This window comes from Arachis hypogaea, chromosome 9 (genome assembly GCF_003086295.3).
Source record: "Arachis hypogaea cultivar Tifrunner chromosome 9, arahy.Tifrunner.gnm2.J5K5, whole genome shotgun sequence".
In the NCBI taxonomy this organism is placed as follows: domain Eukaryota; kingdom Viridiplantae; phylum Streptophyta; class Magnoliopsida; order Fabales; family Fabaceae; genus Arachis; species Arachis hypogaea.
This window is the reverse complement of record NC_092044.1, coordinates 6510113-6533173: the sequence shown is the minus strand read 5'-3', so window position 1 is coordinate 6533173 and position 23061 is coordinate 6510113. Positions and strand designations below refer to the sequence as shown.

The 23061-nt window shown below is 36.5% G+C and overlaps 2 protein-coding genes across 2 annotated transcripts; one reads left to right on the top strand and one right to left on the bottom strand.

Annotated features, from left to right (window-relative positions):
- Positions 1 to 8504: 8504 nt before the first annotated feature.
- LOC140175035 (uncharacterized) lies at positions 8505 to 9292 on the bottom strand. The gene is made up of 2 exons (XM_072201933.1): positions 9081 to 9292; positions 8505 to 8883 (listed from the first exon to the last, which is right to left on the bottom strand). Exons 1-2 carry the CDS (start codon positions 9290 to 9292, stop codon positions 8505 to 8507), a joined length of 591 nt encoding a protein of 196 aa, XP_072058034.1.
- Positions 9293 to 21319: 12027 nt separating this feature from the next.
- LOC112710147 (uncharacterized) lies at positions 21320 to 22536 on the top strand. The gene has a single exon (XM_025762262.3). The coding sequence runs from the start codon at positions 21393 to 21395 to the stop codon at positions 22185 to 22187; it is 795 nt and encodes a 264-aa protein (XP_025618047.1). The 5' UTR covers positions 21320 to 21392; the 3' UTR covers positions 22188 to 22536.
- The last annotated feature ends 525 nt before the right edge of the window (positions 22537 to 23061 follow it).

Sequence of the window (23061 nt, the reverse complement as noted above, 5' to 3'; positions counted from 1 at the left end):
ATTGGTGGGGGTTGTTGCCATGAAGATTGATCATAAGCATATGGCTCCTCCCACCTTTGAGTGTCCCATCCTTGATACACATCTTCATTATAGTCCTCATTTCCTACAACATGTTTATAACCAAACTCATAGCCAAGGTGAGAATTCATGATAGCAAGAACAAATAAGAAACAAAAACTAATAAGAAATAATGAAACAAAATACGAAGACTAGAAAAAAAACTAACAAGCAATCCAAAAGATCAAGCTATTCACAATATTCACATATATACAATAACCAATAACATAACACCATTGCAACTCCCCGGCAACGGCGCCATTTTGACGATTGGATTTTTGACGGTATAGAATTTCACTATTGAAGTCTCGTTGCAAGTATAGTTTCTAAACCAATCAAAAATCCTCTCATACAAAAGATTGTTTGTCACAAGTAACAAACCCCTAAAATTAATAACCGAAGTATTCAAACCTCGGGTCGTTCTCCCTAGGAATTACAATAAAGTGTCTTGTTATTGGTTGTGATGTGTTTTGGGGTTTTGGATAAGAAGCATGAAAGATAAATGGCAATGAAAGTAAACTAAGGCCTAAAAAGGGTCTTGGAAAGGGTTGGTAGTCAAGGATCTCTATCCTAATCACTAACCACAATATGAGAATTGGCAAGGATTAATCTCATTAAATCATCCTCTAACTAGTAGTAAAGGAAAGTCAAATGAGCTATATCAATCCTAGGCCATAAGTCCTAACTCTCCACTAATTCAATTAGTGAGAACTAGAGTCAATGGCTCCCAATCATCAATTACTTGGACATTAGTAACTCAAGAGTTCCTAAGTTACCTTTCCAAGCCAAGAACATAAAATTCTACTCTAAAATCCAACCAAGCATTTCATCAAACACTTGGAAGGCATAAAAGGGAAACATAGTAAATCAACAACAAGAACAAAATCTAACAACAATTATTGAAAGGAATTAACAACACAAATCAAAAGAAACACAATTATTATGAATTACCTTGAATTGAATTGAAAGAGAAAGGAAGGAACAAAAGTGGATCTACAATCAAAGTATAAGAACAACATAAAGGAAATTATAATAAAAGAATAGAAGAAGAATGATTCTAACAACAAGGAATTGAGATGTATAAGTAAAAGAAAGCAAAGATTAAAACCTAGATCTAAGAACTAATCCTAATCCTAATCCTAATTCTAGAGAGAAGTGAGAGCTTCTCTCTCTAGAAACTACTTATAACTAATCCTAATGAGTGAAAAATGAACTAATGAGTGATCTCCCCTTTGCTCTTCAATCCTTGGCTTTAAATAGCATCTTTGGCGCCAAAGTTGGTTGCAATTGGGCCCCACAACCCTTCAGACAACGGCGCCATTTTGACGATTGGATTTTTGACGGTATAGAATTTCACTATTAAAGTCTCGTTGCAAGTATAGTTTCTAAACCAATCAAAAATCCTCTCATACAAAAGATTGTTTGTCACAAGTAACAAACCCCTAAAATTAATAACCGAAGTATTCAAACCTCGGGTCGTTCTCCCTAGGAATTACAATAAAGTGTCTTGTTATTGGTTGTGATGTGTTTTGGGGTTTTGGATAAGAAGCATGAAAGATAAATGGCAATGAAAGTAAACTAAGGCCAAAAAAGGGTCTTGGAAAGGGTTGGTAGTCAAGGATCTCTATCCTAATCACTAACCACAATATGAGAATTGGCAAGGATTAATCTCATTAAATCATCCTCTAACTAGTAGTAAAGGAAAGTCAAATGAGCTATATTAATCCTAGGCCATAAGTCCTAACTCTCCACTAATTCAATTAGTGAGAACTAGAGTCAATGGCTCCCAATCATCAATTACTTGGACATTAGTAACTCAAGAGTTCCTAAGTTACCTTTCCAAGCCAAGAACATAAAATTCTACTCTAAAATCCAACCAAGCATTTCATCAAACACTTGGAAGGCATAAAAGGGAAACATAGTAAATCAACAACAAGAACAAAATCTAACAACAATTATTGAAAGGAATTAACAACACAAATCAAAAGAAACACAATTATTATGAATTACCTTGAATTGAATTGAAAGAGAAAGGAAGGAACAAAAGTGGATCTACAATCAAAGTATAAGAACATCATAAAGGAAATTACAATAAAAGAATAGAAGAAGAATGATTCTAACAACAAGGAATTGAGATGTAGAAGTAAAAGAAAGCAAAGATTAAAACCTAGATCTAAGAACTAATCCTAATCCTAATCCTAATTCTAGAGAGAAGTGAGAGCTTCTCTCTCTAGAAACTACTTCTAACTAATCCTAATGAGTGAAAAATGAACTAATGAGTGATCTCCCCTTTGCTCTTCAATCCTTGGCTTTAAATAGCATCTTTGGCGCCAAAGTTGGTTGCAATTGGGCCCCACAACCCTTCAGAATTCGTTGGCCACGTTTTCATTAAAAAATCATAAAACATCACCGACGCGTACGCGCACAGCACGCGTACGCGTCCATGGGGTGATTCGCAGGTGCGCGCGAGCGCCAAGTGCGCGCGCGCGTCCATGGGCGAGTTCAACTTCTTTGACTTTTCATGATTTCTCCACTTTGCATGCTTTCCCTCTTCACTCCTTCGATCCATTCCTAGCCTTTTCAATCTGAAATCACTAACAAACATATCAAGGCATCTAGTGGAATCAAAGAGAATTAGATTTAGCTATTTTAAGTCCTAAAAAGCATGTTTTCACATCTAAGCACAAATAAGGAGACAATCACAAAACCATGCTATTTCATTGAATAAATGTGGGTAAAAGGTGATAAAAGCTCTTAAAACCAATACTAGATAAACCCTACAAATGGGTTTTGTCAACATACTCATCCTCTTCAGAGGAAGAATACTCATCAGAGCTCATGAATGGCAGAAGTAAGTCAAATGGAATCTCTATGGTCTCATTTTGAGCCTCAGATTCCCATGGTTCCTCATTGGGGAACTCATTGGAGGCCAGTGGACGTCCATTGAGGTCTTCCTCAGTGGCGTTCACTGCCTCTTCTTCCTCCCAAAATTCGGCCATGTTGATGGCCTTGCACTCTCCTTTTGGATTTTCTTCTGTATTGCTTGGAAGAGTACTAGGAGGGAGTTCAGTAATTTTCTTGCTCAGCTGACCCACTTGTCCCTCCAAATTTCTAATGGAGGACCTTGTTTCAGTCATGAAACTTTGAGTGGTTTTGATTAGATCAGAGACCATGGTTGCTAAGTCAGAGTTATTCTGCTTAGAACTCTCTGTCTTTTGCTGAGAAGATGATGGAAAAGGTTTGCTATTGCTAAACCTGTTTCTTCCACCATTATTATTGTTGAAACCTTGTTGAGGTCTCTGTTGATCCTTCCATGAAAAATTTGGATGATTTCTCCATGAAGAATTATAGGTGTTTCCATAGGGTTCTCCCATGTAATTCACCTCTTCCATTGAAGGGTTCTCAGGATCATAAGCTTCTTCCTCAGATGAAGCTTCCTTAGTACTGCTTGGTGCATTTTGCATTCCAGACAGACTTTGAGAAATCTCAAGAACTCCTTTCTTCTGATTAGTCCCATTGTTCACAGGATTTCTTTCAGAAGTGTACATGAATTGGTTATTTGCAACCATTTCAATCAGCTCTTGAGCTTCTGTAGGCGTCTTCTTCAGATGAAGAGATCCTCCAGCAGAGCTATCCAAAGATATTTTGGATAGTTCAGAAAGACCATCATAGAAAATACCTATGATGCTCCATTCAGAAAGCATGTCAGAGGGACACTTTCTGATTAATTGTTTGTATCTTTCCCAAGCTTCATAGAGGGATTCTCCTTCCTTCTGTCTGAAGGTTTGGACTTCCACTCTAAGCTTACTCAATTTTTGAGGTGGAAAGAACTTTGCCAAGAAGGCATTGACTAGCTTTTTCCCAAGAGTCCAGGCTTTCTTTAGGTTGTGAGTCCAACCATGTCCTAGCTCTGTCTCTTACAGCAAAAGGGAATAACATAAGTCTGTAGACCTCAAGGTCAACCCCATTAGTCTTGACAGTGTCACAGATTTGCAAGAATTCAGCTAAAAACTGATGAGGATCTTCCAATGGAAGTCCATGGAACTTGCAATTCTGTTGCATTAGAGAAACTAATTGAGGCTTAAGCTCAAAGTTGTTTGCTCCAATGGCAGGGATAGAGATGCTTCTCCCATAAAAGTCGGGAGTAGGTGCAGTAAAGTCACCCAGCACCTTCCTTGCATTGTTGGCATTGTTGTTGTTTTCGGCTGCCATTGTTCTTCTTCTTTGAAGATTTCTGTTAGGTCCTCTACAGAGAGTTGTGCTTTGGCTTCTCTTAGCTTTCTCTTCAAGGTCCTTTCAGGTTCAGGATCAGCCTCAACAAGAATGCTTTTGTCCTTGCTCCTGCTCATAAGAAGGAGAAGGGAACAAGAAAATGTGGAATCCTCTATGTCACAGTATAGAGATTCCTTTAGGTGTCAGAGGAGAAGAAAAATAGAAGACAGAAATAGAAAATTCGAACTTATCAAAGAAGATGGAGTTCGAATTTTGCATTAAGGGATAGTGTTAGTCCATAAATAGAAGGATGTGAGAAGAGGGGAAGTAATTTTCGAAAATTAAGTAAAAGAGTTTGAAAACATTTTTGAAAAACACTAATTGATTTTCGAAAATGAAAGTGGGAAAGAAATCAAGTGATTTTTGAAAAAGATTTTGAAATTAGAAATCAAAAATATTTGATTGAAAACTATTTTGAAAAAGATGTGGTTAAGAAGATATGATTGATTTTAAAAAGATGTGATTGAGAAGATATGATTTGAAAAACATTTTAAAAGATTTCATTTTGAAAATAATGACTTGGCTATCAAGAAAAGATATGATTCAAACATTAAACCTTTCTCAACAGAAAAGGCAACATACTTGAAATGTTGAATCAAATCATTAATTGATAACAAGTATCTTTGAAAATAGAAAGAAATTGATTTTGAAAACATATGATTGAAAAGATATGATTTGAAAAAGATTTGATTTTGAAAAACTTTGAAGACTTGAAAAAAAATTGCATTGAAAACAAAATCTTCCCTCTTGTGCCATCCTGGCGTTAAACGCCCAGAATGGTGCACATTCTGGCGTTTAACGCCCAAAACTATACCCTTTTGGGCGTTAAACGCCCAACCAGGTACCCTGGCTGGCGTTTAAACGCCAGTCTGTCCTTCTTCACTGGGGGTTTTGAACGCCCAGCTTTTTCTGTGTAATTCCTCTGCTGTATGTTCTGAATCTTCAATTCTCTATATTATTGACTTGAGAAGACACAAATTAAAAATATTTTTGGATTTTTAATAATAAGGAAAAATCAAAATGCAACAAGAATCAAATAACACTGCATGCAAGACACCAAACTTAGCAGTTTGTATACTACTGGCACTAATGAGAATGCATATGAGACACACAAAACACTCAAGTCAAGAGAATTTAAAGATTAGAGTAAGAAATCATCAAGAACATCTTGAAGATCACTAAGACACATGAATGAATGCATGCAATTGACACCAAACTTAACATGAGACACTAGACTCAAACAAGAAATATTTTTGGATTTTATGATTTTGTAATTTTTTTGTGCTTTTTTTTCGAAAATTAAGTGGAAAAAGATATCAAAATTCTTAATGAGAATTCCAGGAATCATACAATGTTTAGTCTAAGACTCTGGTCCAGGAATTAGACATGGCTTCACAGCCAGCCAAGCTTTCAAAGAAAGCTTCGGTCCAAAACACTAGACATGGCCAATGGCCAGCCAAGCCTTAGCAGATCACTGCTCCAAAAGCAAGATTGATAGAAATCAACAAGCTCTTGTGATGATAAGTTGAAACCTCGGTCCAATGAAATTAGACATGGCCTCTCAGCCAGCCAGACTTCAACAAATCATCATGAAACTCTAGAATTCATCTTCAAGAATTCCGAAAAAAATACCTAATCTAAGCAACAAGATGAACCGTCAGTTGTCCAAACTCAACAATCCCCGGCAACGGCGCCAAAAACTTGGTGCACGAAATTGTGATTAATACTTTTCACAAATCAAATAATCCCCGGTGATGAAACCAAGAACTTGGTGTTCAATACCATGGCATAAACACAACTTCGCACAACTAACCAGCAAGTGTACTGGGTCGTCCAAGTAATAAACCTTACGCGAGTAAGGGTCGATCCCACAGAGATTGTTGGTATGAAGCAAGTTATGGTCACCTTGTAAATCTTAGTCAGGCAAACTCAAATGGGTATGGTGATAAACGCATAAAACATAAAGATAAAGATAGAGATACTTATGTAATTCATTGGTAGGAATTTCAGATAAGCGTATGAAGATGCCTTCCCTTCCGTCTCTCTGCTTTCCTACTGTCTTCATCCAATCCTTCTTCCTCCTTTCCATGGCAAGCTTATGCAAGGGTTTCACCGTTGTCAGTGGCTACCTCCCATCCTCTCAGTGGAAATGTTCAACGCACCCTGTCACGGCACGGCTATCCATCTGTTGGTTCTCGATCAGGCCGGAATAGAATCCAGTGATTCTTTTGCGTCTGTCACTAACGCCCCGCCCTCAGGAGTTTGAAGCACGTCACAGTCATTCAATCATTGAATCCTACTCAGAATACCACAGACAAGGTTAGACCTTCCGGATTCTCTTGAATGCCGCCATCAGTTCTAGCCTATACCACGAAGACTCTGATCTCACGGAATGGCTGGCTCGGTTGTCAGGCGAGCACTCGGTTGTCAGGCGATCAACCATGCATCGTGTATCAGGAATCCAAGAGATATTCACCCAATCGAAGGTAGAACGGAGGTGGTTGTCAGTCACACGTTCATAGGTGAGAATGATGATGAGTGTCACGGATCATCACATTCATCAAGTTGAAGAACAAGTGATATCTTAGAACAAGAACAAGCGGAATTGAATAGAAGAACAATAGTAATTGCATTAATACTCGAGGTACAGCAGAGCTCCACACCTTAATCTATGGTGTGTAGAAACTCCACCGTTGAAAATACATAAGAACAAGGTCTAGGCATGGCCGTGAGGCCAGCCTCCCAATGATCTAAGAACTAGATGTCCGAAGATCCCAAGATGATCAAAGGATCTAAAAATAATCCAAAGATGATCATACAATAGTAAAAGGTCCTATATATAGAAAACTAGTAATCTAAGGTGTACAGAAATGAGTAAATGACATAAAAATCCACTTCCGGGCCCACTTGGTGTGTGCTTGGGCTGAGCATTGAAGCATTTTCGTGTAGAGACTCTTCTTGGAGTTAAACGCCAGCTTTGGTGCCAGTTTGGGCGTTTAACTCCCATTTTGGTGCCAATTCCGGCGTTTAACGCTGGGAATTCTGAGGGTGACTTTGAGCGCCGGTTTGGGCCATCAAATCTTGGGCAAAGTATGGACTATCATATATTGCTGAAAAGCCCAGGATGTCTACTTTCCAACGTCATTGAGAGCGCGCCAATTGGGCTTCTGTAGCTCCAGAAAATCCACTTCGAGTGCAGGGAGGTCAGAATCCAACAGCATCTGCAGTCCTTTTTAGTCTCTGAATCAGATTTTTGCTCAGGTCCCTCAATTTCAGCCAGAAAATACCTGAAATCACAGAAAAACACACAAACTCATAGTAAAGTCCAGAAAAGTAAATTTTAACTAAAAACTAATAAAAATATACTAAAAACTAACTAGATCATACTAAAAACATACTAAAAACAATGCCAAAAAGCGTACAAATTATCCGCTCATCAGAGAGGCTGGCCCTTCAAGAGGTAAGGCTTGTTGTGAGGTGGCTGTGGTTGGAGCCACTGCACCGGTGGATGTGGTTTGAGCCTGAGAAGCTGAAGTTGCAAGTATGGGAGGTGGTTGAGTGGAGGCAGCAACAGCAGGTGTGGTGGGTAGCTGTTGGAAAGATGCAGGTGTGGTGGGGAGTGGTTGTGAAGATGCAGCTATATCCCTTCCTCTACTCCTTCCTCTGCCCCTTCCTCTGCCCCTTCCTCTTCCCCTACCTACTCCTGTTTGCCTTATTCGCTCAGATCTGTGGATATTCACACCGGATCTGTCGTCGGTAGCAGGATCAGTGTCAACAGCAGCTGCAGGATCAGCAGCAACAGCTGCAGGATCAGCAGCAGCAGGCACAGTGTCAGCAGCATTCGGATCTTCTCCGTTGGCGACAGTAGCAAGACCAGGTTCAGAAATCAGGTAAACAGCAGATTGCAACATGAATATTAAGCTCTTTTTTCAATGAATTTATAATCCATTTACAAGAGAGATTTATAACACAGTATAATCAACTGATAATCATCTTATAGTCTATTTATAAGGCAACATAATCTGTTTGCAATCCAAATCAATTCACAACAATTTACAACACAACATAATAAATTTTCATACACCATATGTTATACTAATCACAACCTAATCCACTAGACACCTCAAATACCCTATAATTTCGAATTTAAAACAGTAAAACAACAGTTTGTAGGTTCAGATTTGCATGATACCTGACACTATTGGATTGGAACAATGCCTTCTATTATGTCCATATTGGCCGCAGTTGCTACATGTAACAGATGAACCCATCTTCCTAAGGTTTGTCTGAGAGCGGTTCTCATCAGGTTCTCTGATCCTCACCATCCGTGGTCTTCCTGGCTTCACCCTAAAGATGGGAGGTATGATGGTGTCACATTCAACCTTCGACCACATATTTTCTCCATTGATTGGAGAAACTAAGTTACCATAAGTTGCAACATAGGCTGCTGGGCTATAGAAGTTGCTACAATAATCTTCTGGATTGTCCCCTTTCTCGAATATAGCACAACAAGCATGCGGGCAGGGCATTCCACATAACCCCCAAAATCTGCAGCTACACGTTCCAGCCAACAAGTCAACCACAAACCTCTCAACAATCATCCGGTTCTTATGAGAAACTTCGTATTTCAGTCCTCCAGCCCATCTTGCTTGTCACTCCATAGCTCGCGTAGCAATGACATCAAGCCTCTTTTTAGGTTTAGACATGATTGTACCCTCATATTTTTTGGCCTTCTTTTTTTTTTAGCAAACCGAGACATCCAATAACACCGAATCCACTCGAACATAGTAATTATGGGCTTGTCTCTTGCCTCCAAGATCCTACCATTGAAAGCTTCAGATATGTTATTCATCAACATGTCGCTCTTAGCAAGAAACGTGAAGTGGCTCTTGCACCAGAGCTTTGGATCCAATGATGCTAACTTTTCATAGCATTGACGGTTGATGTTCATTAGCTGAGTCATCCTCCTCTCCCATTTCTCCACATATGTAGCTTTAGCTATTGATAGAATTAGGTCCCGCAAAACAGTCTCACCTCCATATGCTTTCTTGCAATTGGCATACAGATGTCTCAAGCATAGTCAATGCTCTAACGCCGGTATCATGTCTTGAAAAACTTGCATCAAACCTTGCAGCATAGCATATATAATTCACATTCATATAGCTGCATCATATCATATATAATTCACTTATAAAAGGCAGCAACATATGATAAATATTTCAGTTTTCAGCAGCTGCAACATATCATATATAATTCATACTTAAAACAGAACAACATATCTAACAAAGTTGTAAATTGAAGTTGAGTTATAGCTCACTTCTGCAATTCATTTGTGGTTCAATATACTTCCTAGTTACAGAGGGCAGAGGCAAGTGATTCAATTTTGTTAGCATTCATTCTATAACAAATAATGTGCATGGGAACACACACCTAATGCCTACAAGAATAAGACTAGTAATTCCTTAAACTTGTGGAAAGTATATGTGGACAAAAGGTCTTATATATCACGTAATTAAAAATAATAATATGAAAAGAAATCAATTCTCTAGCAATATACTATAGCATTATGCATAGTTTAGTTTTTATGACAGTAAATTATTTGATTCAATTAAAACACTAATTCTCATTTGATTGAACATAACAAAGAAGTAATGAGACATCTTTCTTAGTTCATCACAATCAGTTAGTGGAACAACAATGCTAAAATATAAACATGGGGAGGGGGCAAATAAGATAAAAGATTCAAGATATGATCAACATCAACAGATTTTAAGAACATAAAACCATTATGAGAAATGCAAAAGTGTGTAATGAGAAAAAGAATTAAGAGCAAACTAGATAAGACAACTACTAAATCATACACATGCTACATTGCAGCTTTTATAAGACTATTAAAAACTGTAGCTACATTTTCACTAAGATGATAAAACAAGAGACAATTTTATAAGAGAGATTGCCATAGTAAAAGTTCAATTTTACAAGATAAGTGCTACATATTCACTAAATTACTTGGTTTATGAGCTTCTGAAGTTCTAATGGATTGCTTAACCATTTACACAGCAGGTTCATACAGATTTAAATAGCAAATGCTAATCTTTTGTTGGTCGGACATGAATACCCACTTTCTTCTACTGACATCTCCAATATCATCCAATAACAGGTTTATAAACCAACCTCAACTGTCTCTAGTCTCAGCCTCTACAGCAGCAACAACAATTGGAAAATAGTTATCGTTTGGATCTTTTCCAACAGCCACCAACAGTTGTTGACCATGATCACCCTTCAAGTGGCAGCCATCTACTCCTATGATAGGCCTGCAACTATTCAAAAAGCCTTGCTTGACAGAATTTAGACACATGTACATCCTCATAAACCTTGGCTGGTGTGTAATTGAAGGCCTGTCAACTAAAATCTGAGTAGGAGACCCGATATTTGTCCTCATAATCTCTGCACAGTAATCTCTGAGCTTGCCATATTGTAGAATAGCCCTGCCATGTACTTCTTCCCTCGCCTTTCTCCTCGCCTAATAAGCCTTTGTGACTGAAATATTAGCTATGTATTTATCCTGAATGGTCTGAATTACTGTTGCAATCTTCATCTCCTCCCCCTACTAATATTGGTAACAATCTTCTGAGACACCCAACTACTTGATGCAAGCCTGCCGCTGTAATCTTGTCCACAAGTGTGCTTTCCGTTAAGTGTCTTCAGCCGAAAGCAATCAGAACCACCAACTTTGGATGCAAACGCCATCCACCTACACTTCCCTTTCTTTTCTCTACAGCCCACTCTACATCTAACCTTATCATTCTTGATATACCTAATATCCCTTCCATTCTACAGAGCATGCTCCCTAATAGCATCCTTAAACTGACCAAGTGACTTGAACTCCAATTCCACCTTAAACACATATTCCCTACTCATCTCAGCCTCATTGTATTTAGGATATCTTCTCTTCTTAATCATATCATCCGAATCTCCCTCATAGCTATCAATATCTTCAATTTTATAACCCTCAGAAATCTCTCCAACCTCAACATCATCCCTAACGGTGGCGTCATTCACAGCAGCATCAACACCACCAGTTTGAGCATTGTCATGTTCATTTAAAGGGCCATCAAATCCCTCAAAAGCATTTCTAACTCCACCATCATTTTCATCTTCAACGTCAAATCCAAAATGATCCTCGTGGTCTCCATCGTCTGCACTGTCATCAAATCTATCATCCTCACTAGACGCTTCTAATTCACATTCAACCTCTACTTCTACGAAACCACTCTCATTGTACTCAGCTTCAGTTGGCACATAGTCCTTATCATTCGAACATATCTCAACACCGTTACCTTTCCTACAGCCATCAACAACATACACCGAGCAATGCTTAACAGTTTGCGACACTAATAACCTACCCATTCTCATGGCATCTCCATCATTCATCAACTCTCTGAGACCCGAGCTCAATTGACAGCCTGGTTCAAAGTACCAGATCTTGACATTCCCTTTGTACCCTAACTTTTGTAACTCACTAACTATTTCTTGCAAACTCCATTCATCGAGTTCAAAATGCATATCTTCCAACACCTTTCCCCCCAAATATTCTAGCCCGTTCCCTAAATCATGAAACTTGCCACATGGTGTATGTCTATGGTAAAATCCGAGTCCCACATCCTTACAGGTATTAAAAATAGAAATATAATCCATTTAAAGCAACATCAGCACAGCCACAACAATCAACATTCAAGAATAAATAAAATTCATCATTTAATGCCATATTATCTCCATTCAATCACATAATTTAAAAAAAAGGTTCAGACTTTCATAAGTTGAAACCATCAGCATACATTACACTTTCACAAATCTCCCATTAAAAGCAAAATCTATTTGATAAAAATAGAAGTAGAATCCATTTAAAGTACCACCATCACAACAACAACAGTCAAACAATGCCATATTTTTTTTTGAAAAAAATAACATAAATATCAACTTTTAATACTGAAAACATTAGGTTTTTTCTTTGTCACTTACTTGCAGAAACTTTGAATGCAGGGAGATGGAGCAGAGGCGTGGTCGGAGGCTCAGCAACGTGCGGCACGGTGACTCCAGGCGAGGGCCTTCACCGCGACGGAACGAAGACGCCTTGGCCGGACAAACCGTGGAGAAGACCTCTGACAACAACAACGCACAAGGGCCCAGCGCAGAGAGAAGGCGACGGAGGGGACACCGGCAACCGTCTGTTGCAGTCGATGGCAGACACACACGCCGTCGACGGAGGCAGGAAACGGAGAAGACAAGAGAAACTTAGGGTTTCTTTTTTCTTAGGAATGAAATGCGAGGGGTTATTTGGGTATTAGGGAAAAATTCAGATTACTTCACCAAGCCTCTACAGCTAATTGCCAAGAATATTCCTTTTTTATGAAGAATATTCTGTTATCTCAAACGGTACACTGACAGCAGGGACTTAATTAAAAAAATAAGGTACAGGGACCTAATTGAAAAGAAAAAAAGTATAGGGACCTAATTGAAAATTCGGTAAAACTATAGAGACCTGCAGAGTAATTAAACCTTTGATGTCTCTGTGAGTATATCATTTTAAAAATGTACAAGACATAGAGAGGTGAAAAACATTAGAGACTTAAATTTATAAATAATAATTAAAATAATAAAAAAATTTAGACAAATTTAAGTGAAGAACTCATCCTAATTTTTATTTATAATTTATTTATTATAAAAAATACCGATACATCAATTTTTGTATCATAAATAATAAATATAAACTCATAAAAATTTTCTCTTCACATATATAAAAACTTCTGTGTATTGGAGTGGAGGGTTAAGAGAGTCCCTTCCTTTTTATCAAAGAAGAGAATTCTTCTAAAGAAAAACTTTTAACATTTAATAAAATTTTGTCACGTGACAAATTAATAAAAAAAATTAAAATACTTAAATACATATTACATATGTATTAGTATATTATATATATATATATATATATATATATATATATATAACATATATTATATATATAGTATATTAATTTTTTATAATAAAAAAGTATTTTTTTTAATTTATAAATTTTAATAATATTATTATAAAAATTTAATAATTATATTAATTTTAATTATTTTAATTAATTAAATAAAATCATAATAGAGATTAAATTTAGTTTCTCTTAATAAAAAAATTAGTTCTTATTTATGACATAAAAATTAATATAAAATTATTTTTTATGACAAATAATGAATCAAATAAAAATTAGAATGAGTTTTTACTGAAAATAATCTTATTTTAAAACACTCACATTAGTCATCATAAAATGTTTTTTTATGTTCAAATTACTACAATAATGTACTACTTGGTGTTATTTTTCAACACGAAATGCCTTCCAAGATCTTTTAATTGAAGTTTTAATTTTGATTTGTGTGCTACTTTTAAGTTTCTTGATCAGTCTGCGAAACCTCTACATAATTAAAAAATAAAATAAACTTGGATATCAAATTGTAGTAATTTAAAGCCACTAAGAGGGATATAGTGAACTCATATGTTCAAATCTTATTATCATCGATATATCGAAAATGGGCTATCGTAGAGAAATTTCAATTATCGGAGAGACATCAAGTAAAAGATCGAATACAAGATGAAAAAAATATCATATTCAACTCAAAATTTTAAAATATTAAGATAACGAATTTTTTATCTGATAAAATTTTTACTCTTTTTTATTTCATACACTCTTTCACGCTTGCAATATTAACTCTTACATCTACATGTATCAAAAACCTCAAAGATTACTTCTGCATGTTCATCAGAGTCTAAATTAAAGTTGAAGGGGAATTAGCTCAACAAAAAAATAATCACAGTAGTCGGCTCAAGTTTGGTACTTTAGTTACACCTAGCAAAGAAATAATTGCAACATGTAACTTATATGAGAGAAACAAAATCAAGTTAACGTAACTTTATAGTCAGCGTGTCAAAATTTTGCAAATACATAATGAAGTGATGACGAGATGCATGCCACCTTGATTTTTATCAATATAAAGTAAACTTTTTTGTCATGTGTATTTTACCCTTTAACATTAAAAAATATGAGAAATTGGCCACCATTATAAACTTTTTCGAAATGTGATAATATATGGATATTTTTTATTAAATGTAGGGGGGGAACACATCTATCAAAGTATGTATAGCTACTAATATCGTCTTCTAGTTAGATAAGTGGTAAAAAATTAAAATTGTCACCTTATTAATGGGCACGCATTCGAATTTTGTAGGAAAAAAATGCGCTAAAACAAAAAATCCATAATCATGGGTCTCCGAACCAAATTTGTAAGAATAGTTAGCGAGTTAAACCTCAAAGTGATCTTTGAGATTTACGGTTTGTACCAATTTAATTTTTGATTTACCAATTATATTATTTATGTCTTCGATTTTTTTAAAATTGCACCAAGATCGTCCCTAGCCACATCTCCGGGCAAATTAACTGTTGCCGGCAGTGATCTGACACTGAGAAGCTATGCTGAGTACCACGCTGGAGTGTCAATGTTGGTGCTAAAACTATTGATGGATGGAACGGCGTCGTTTCATGTAAGTTTAGAAACAAAACCCAAATAACCCAAGTTCCATGATCACTTCATCTTCCTCTTCGTCTTCTGAAAACCAAAACAATACACCATGAAAACCTGAGTTCTAGCCACTGTATAGGGTTTGAAGGTTGAAAACGTTTGGCTCTGTGGAGTTCGCTGCCACTGTGAGAGTGTTGTGCGATCGTTGTTGGTGAAGGAAGGAGAAGTAGTTAATCACGAGCACACGAAGGTACGTCTGAACAGTAAAAAAATAATGCTTTTCAACAAAAAGAATAGCACCAATGTCTGTGTTTGGTGAAATTTTGATTTTTGTTGATGAAAGTTGAAAGTTTTTTATTATCTGTTAGGATTTTGTGGGTAGTGGAGAAATTTTCTCCATGCTCTATTTTGAATGCAATCTTAGTTGGGTTGATTGATGGGTATTTCTGGTGTTTTATAAGTGATTGAATGCCAATGTTTGTTTTTGCATGTGTGAATCTGATTGTTTGGTTCCTCAATTTGGTTTTTTGCATAATGCAGATGGAGACTTTGATGGATATCATGTTCCATCATGGGGGAACATTTAAAAAAAATGATGATGGAATACTAGTGTACTCACCAGATAACAGAACTTGCTTAGAAGATTTAGATGTGTTCTTTGTAAGAAACTATTACAAGGAGCTTGGGTATAACAACATACATCAGTGTTGGTGGCTGCCTCCTGGGAGGAGCTTAGATGGTGGACTGAGGGCTGTTACATCTGATGGTGAATTAAGAGAGATGTGTTTTGCTGCACAGAATAATGATGGAGTTGTTGATGTGTACTTTGAGCATGTGGTGTCTACAGCAGAGGTGATTACAGGGAATGAGGTTGTAGTATGGCTTGATGATACTTGTGAGGGAGACTTGGTGAGCAAGAAGAACACAAGTGAGGGTCCCAAAGCTGATGGTAACACCTCGAACCCAACTACAGAACCGAATTCTATCCCAAATGCAAACCCAAGCCCCATAAATAATCCTATTCCAATTCCCCCTGAAACCAACCCTGCCACTATTCTAAAACCCATTGATGATAACATAACCCCAAATCCAATGCCTGCTAGGGCTCATGAGAAACCCAATCTGAAGCCCAATTCTAATGCAAAGCCTAATCAAAAACCCAACCCAAGCCTGAAAACCAAGCTGAGAGAGACTACCAAGGCATGCTCCACAACCAAAGATAAAGGCAACTCAAAAATGAAGTCCAAACCTCAATTTTTACCAAGGAGAATTACAAGATCTCAGGCTGCTGGATCATATAGAAGGTCTGCTAATAAGGGCAAGGGAGCTCTTCATGTTGACTTAACTATAAATGATGATTCCAGTGATGATGATAGTTCAGAGGATAGTTCCTTTAAGCCAATACAAGAAGATAGCTCTAGCAGTGAAGATAATTCAAGTATGTCCAAACCAATAAATAAGAAAGTAAAGGACACCAAGAGAGCTAAATATGCTACTGCTAAGACAAAAGAGAACATAATGCAACCAGATGATGCATTAGTTGAAGATGTGTCAGATGGAGAGGTGGACTTGGAATTTGTGGGAACTCCAGAGATTGTTGATGTGTATGAAGCACTTGACCTAGGTGCAGAGTCTGATGGTGCTAATTCTTGGCACTCAGAGGAGATGAAGACTCCTCCTAATTTTGAGGATGAGCTTCAATCTGATGAGGAGTCAGATGAGTTTCCAATATTTAGAAATGATACAAGATTCAGTGAGCTACATCTACAAGTAGGTATGAAATTCAACACCAAATATGAGTTTAGAGAAGCTGTAAGAGAGTATACTATCCAAGAGGGGAGGAGAATTAAGTTAAAAAAATGACAAAATTCGATGCAGGGCTGTGTGCAAAGTGAAAGAGTGTGCCTGGATTGTGTATGCCTCAAGGGACTGTGATGACTCATGTTGGCAAATCAAGACTTTCAACGACGACCATACTTGTGCAAGGGAGAACACCAACAGGACTGCTAATAGGGCTTGGGTTGCTAGTAAATTAGTGAAAAAGGTAAGGAAATACCCCAATTTCAAGCAATGCGAGGCTGTTGTGTACTTCAGAACAAAGTGTGACCTTATTCTGATAGAAATTCTATTGCAAGGGCACTGGCAGATGCAAGGAATGTAGTATACGGGGATGAGAAGGCACAATATGTGAAACTAAGGGACTATGCTGAAACTTTACTCAAGACAAATTTTGGATCTACGGTGCAGTTATGTGTCGAACCTCAACCAAATGGAGACGTCATATTTGATAAGATGTACGTCTGTTTGTATGGTTGCAAGATGGGATTCAAGGCAGGTTGTCGCCCCTTGATTGGGCTTGATGGGGCATTTCTGAAGACACAATTTGGAGGTCAGATCTTAGCTGCTGTTGCACAAGATGCCAATCATCACATTTACGTGATTGCCTGGGCTATAGTTGAAATAGAGAATACAGAGACTTGGAGATGGTTCCTGGAGCTGCTTCATGCTGATCTTGGAGACTAAAAAACTAATGGATGGTGATTTATTTCTGATATGCAGAAGGTAATGTTAACTTTCATGTACTTTTAACAATCTTTGATTCTCTGGATGTAAGTGAATTTGATGGAATAATGTACTTTTAAATTTCATGTACTTTTAAATTTGATGAGGTGAGAATGTTTGTGATGAGAACTATTGCGAAGAATAAGGTAAAACCGGTAAATCATGTTGGCATACTCCCCCTGTAATTCAAAGTCGCTTAGATAAAATCAGAAAAGAATCAAAGAACTGGATGCCTATTTGGACCGGTGATGAAGACTATGAAAAATTTAAGGTTCATGGCCATCCAACAAACATGGTGGTGGATCTTGGAAAAAGGCTATGCACTTGCCAATTCTGGATGCTGACCGGTGACACACCTCAAACTCTTTAATTTCATCATTAACATTTTGTGTATACTAAAAACTGTGATTGTCTAACACTGAATGTTTGTGTTACTAACTGTAGGCATTCCATGTGTTCATGCCTGTGCTGCCCTTGCAAGGGTAAACAAGAGGCCGGAAGACTTTTGTCACTAACTGTGTACTATAGAGGCATACAACAAGACTTATGTCCATCACATTAACCCTCTTCTTGGCCAATCATTGTGGGAGAAATCCTTATACACTCAACCACAGGCCCCTAACATTAGGAGGAGGCCTGGAGCTTTGACAAAAAAAAGGAGAAAAGATGCTGATGAGGGCAACAGTGGTAATAAGAAAGCTAAACCTAGTGGAAGTTTGAAAAGGCATTTGAAGCCATTCATATGTAGGTATTGTGGGGTAAAATGGCATACTAGGAGAGGGTACTCAAAGAAGAGACTGGATGAAGTAGCTGCTGCTGTTGCAGCTACAAAGGCTGCTGCAGATAAAGCCAAAACAAATGCTGCTCCTTCTGCTTCTGAGGCTGGCCTTCAACCTCAAACTGCTGCTGCACCAGCTGATGAACCTCCTGCTGTGGAGATTGACATATCACAACCAAACTACGAAGGATCACAGTTAACATACTTCTCCACGTTACAACATAACAAAAGTATAATTTTGTTGTTATCTTGACTCATGTGTTGAACTGTTTATCTGTTGTAGGACATAGCAGGACCTGCTGCACCTCCACCATCAAGGCCACAGAAGTTGCCCACCAAAAGGAGGAGCTCACCACCACCTCAATCCATTGGTGTGGATCCAATGCAAGGAGCTAGTGTGGCTACATCTTTCAGATTGCACAATTTTATGAAGTTTGTTCCAACTCCCGGTTTCAAAGCACCAAGGAAAAAGAACAATTCATGACTTTGACATTAGGATGTTTAGGACAGTACTTTGTTATTTTGTTAAAGGCAGTTACTAGATAGTTGTTTTGTTTAGGATAATTGTCATAACTTTTGTATTGTCAGTCTTGATAACTATGCTGTGGCACTTCTTCTATTCCTTTAATGTTTTGCAACTCAAACAGGTTTATCTTTGCTACTTTTGTAATTATGCATTATGCTATTATGATGTCAGATGATATGTAATTATTTCTCTTTATAATAACCACTCAATCAAAAACAGGGCATATATCTGAAGATAAAAAACCACTTCTTACTTTCATTCATCCATGAACACATTACATACAACATTGTTAGAACTTCAGAATTTCAAAGTCATAATTAATACAGCAACTACAGTGAAAAATACCACTATGCCTAAGAATTGTATCATAGATTTTTGGGTCCTCACTTCAGCTTCTAATTTTTCAATCCTCCAGGCTAAATTAACTCTGAATTGCTCATTGTCAACTGCAGTTGCATCCACTCTTCCTTCATGTTCCTCTTCTTCTTCTACATCATCAGCCCAGAGAAAAAATCCACACCATGTTTTGCCCCTAGTCTGAATATGAGATATCATAAGAAGGAAAGAACAGAAAATCAGTAATCAATTTTTCACCCCAAAAACTCACATTGTAATTTGGACAACCAAAGAAGGGCTTATCTGGGTTGGTAGTTGTTCCGGACCAACGAAGCACCGGCCGGCAGCCGCACCCACACCGCTCTGGTACCCGTGACGGTCTGGTCCGACTCCGCATTCTCGTCGTCGATCGTGTAGAGCTACTTCCTTGACCCTAGCTCGCACACCCAATCATGGTTTTTGTTTCAGTTCAACGAGTAACAACAACTGAGACAATGAAGAATGTTGCTGGGCAGACAAAAGAAGATGAAGAGGGGTAACGATGCCATGGTAGAAATTGGGATTAAAACTAGGTATAGGGACCACATTGGGTCAAACAGTTTCAATTGCCACCTCAGCTTCCCGTTATCTATGCCAGTGTGGCTTCTCAGTGCCATGTCACTGCCGACGGCAGTTAATTTGTCTGGAGATGTGGTTAGGAACGATTTTGGTGCAATTTTAAGAAAGTCGAGGACATAAATGGTACAATTGGTAAGTCAGGGACTAAATTGATGCAAACCGTAAATTTCAGGAACTACTTTGGAGTTTAACTCATAGTTAGCATATAATTACTAAGATTTTTGTGAAGCACTAACATACTAATCCAGGGGTGTTGTAAGTATTGGCATATAAATGGCAACTTAAGGATTCCTAATCCCGTTGAAAAGTATGTTTACATGATATAGACTATACAAAGTGAAAAATATTAAGGAGATCCATAAAAATATTATTGTACATTAATTATTAATTAGGAGAATAGATAGGATGACTACTCACAAAAAAATATTTAGAATAATTTTTAATCATTTAAAAATATTAATTAATGATAATTTAATAATTTAATATGTTTGACTTTATATAATAAATATTGATATTTCAATTATTATCAACATATAGAAACGGCTCTAAAGTCCAATTTGAATAAACAACTTAATTAAGTTACTTTTGAAAAAATAGCTTAAACAATAAATAGTTATATTAAAAATAATTTATAAATAAATTATTTTGTATTTAAATTTTTAGTTCTAAAAATACTTATTTTATAGAAATGTGATAAAAAGTAGTAATATTATGAAAAAAAGTCATTTTTTTAACTTCTCCATAAGTTCATAAATAACTTTTTAAAAAATTGTAATTTAATTTTAAAAATTACATCAAACATTAATATTTAATACTACTATTTTTTATAAGTCAAAAATTTAAAAAAATTACTTTTAAAACTTCTAACAAACGGTCCTTATCTTAACGAAAGAATCACTGATAGGTCATATTGATTGATAGGTCATAATGCATCAATCAATAATCCAATACCATCTCACCGGAATTTCTTTGTTTCTAACAAGAACCAAATTGGCCCAAAATAAAATAGAACTACTGCAATGAATTTTCTCTTTTAATAATGTATGATGATATATATGTGAATATATATACTAAATAATATCTTTTTAAAATAATAATTAGTAAATAGTACTATTAAATAAATAAAAGTGATGCGGCGGCTAAAATTTGGTGATGTTGGTTACACCTTGCAGAGAAACTTTGAAACAAATAGCAATAAGATATTCAAAATCTAAGTCACCTAATTTTTCTAAGGTGGGTACTCCCATGAAGATATTATAATTGTCTTCATGTGATGATTTTTCTTTTTGACCCTTAGATAATGGAATGTAGGGTTAGATTTTGATATGTTATAAAAGTGTTGTTTTTATTTGAAGTGTGGCCAAATCAATAAATCACACTTTTATACAAAGCATCTTCATAAAAAGATGTTTTTTGCATCTTCATTTGAGTAGCTCCCTTTTTCTAATTATCAAAGTTGCATTGGAAGTGCATGCACGAATCGTACTCTTTTCAATAATATTATTAATTAAGACTTTAAGAGGCAGGAAGTTGAACTACCCTGTACTCTAGTCATCACTAGTGTCACAGAACCCATATCTATAAAAGGCCAAAATCACACGCACATATATCATCATAACCATAACTACCAAAAGGCTTTGAAATCCTTTAGATCTTGAAGCTATATCATCATCTGCTAGATCGAACCATGGCTTCTTTCAAATTTTCATTGGCAATTTTACCACTTTTGCTCTTAACTTTTTCTTCAATTACATGCCATATAATGATTGCAGAGGCACGCAATCTCATGGACTCTATGCCGCAGCCAGAAGTGCCAAAAATTCCGAAGCCAGAGTTGCCACCATTTCCTAAGATTCCAGACATACCAAAGCCTGAGCTCCCCAAGCCTGAACCTCTACCAAAACCAGAATTGCCTTCACTGCCTAAGGTTGAGTTACCACCACCAATGTCCAAGCCTGAGATACCCAAAGTTCCTGAAATTCCTAAGTCAGTGTTGCCTAAAGTTCCCAAGATTTTCAAGCCTGAAATTCCTAAACCAGAATTGTCAAAAGTATCTAATATTCCAGAGCCAGCATTGTCTAAAATTCCTAAGCCAGAACTACCTCAGACTTCTGAAACTCCAAAGCCAGAATTGCCTAATGAAGTCCCTGAAATTTCAAAATCAGAATTTCCTAAATTTCCTGAAATTCCGAAACCGGAATTGCCTAAAGTCCCTGAAATTCCAAAACCAGAATTGCCTAAAGTCCCTGAAATTCCAAAACCAGAATTACCAGAAGTCCCTGAAATTCCAAAACCAGAATTGCCTAAAGTCCCTGAAATTCCAAAACCAGAATTACCAGAAGTCCCTGAAATTCCGAAACCAGAATTGCCTAAAGTCCCTGAAATTCCTAAACCAGAACTACCAAAAGTTCCTGAAATTCCTAAGCCAGAATTGCCTAAAATTCCCGAAATTCCAAAATCAGAATCACCTAAATTTCCTTAATTTTCAAGTCAGAATTGCCAAAATTCTCAAAGTTCCAAAACCAGAGTTTGCCATTTATGCTAGAGCAAATGGAACTCAAAGTCCCTGGAATTTTAATCCATAGATTTATACTATAGTCACTTCTATCATATTATATGTCATGAAGTACCACTATATAGTTCCTATCATATTACCATTTGATGTGTGCTTCACTTCATAGTGCCTAGGTTATACCATGGTGTGTTTATTTCTTTTGATTGTGTATTTTTTTTTACAGTATTTGTTGCCAATTGAGATATAGTGGATCCAATAAAACTTGTTTGTAATTTTTACTTTGTCTGTATGATTAATACATATTGTTATTCGTTCATTTGAGTATTATTCGTTCATTTGAGTATATTAACTGTAGAACAATTTACCTACCAAATCGATTGGAATCCATGTGAATCAATCTTCGCTAAGTGCCATTACAGATATAGATGAACTTGAGAAATAAGAAATACAACGTTCAGAGATAGTAGCCCAAGAAAACATGAATACATCAGTTTCGAAACTCTGCCTTTTTAATTGATGAAAATGGTTCAATCACAATGCAAGCAAGATGTGTTTAAAAAAAAATATTTTAGCCCCGTAAAATATCTATTTATTTTAAAATTTTGGTCTGGTAAAATTTAAAAATTCTTTTTTTTAGCCCATAAAACTTTGTTCTTGTTAGAAGATCAAAAGATGTTACAATTTGCTTTTAATTTCAGTGATAATAGCGCAAGGATAACATTAGAAAAAATCATTATATATGTTTTTTTTTAGTATTCTCAAATATTATGTTATTGAGTTTCAAATATCGAACAAAACATTAACACGATATAAAAAAAAAAATTGTGCAATTGGATTGTAG

Coding starts and splice junctions, on each gene's coding strand:
- LOC140175035 (XM_072201933.1), bottom strand. CDS start 9,292: ATGACTCAGCTAATGAACATCAACCGTCAATGCTATGAAAAGTTAGCA. Junction 8,884..9,080: donor CGGTGTTATTGGATGTCTCG/GTTTGCTAAAAA, acceptor TGGAACGTGTAG/CTGCAGATTTTGGGGGTTAT.
- LOC112710147 (XM_025762262.3), top strand. CDS start 21,393: ATGGCTTCTTTCAAATTTTCATTGGCAATTTTACCACTTTTGCTCTTA.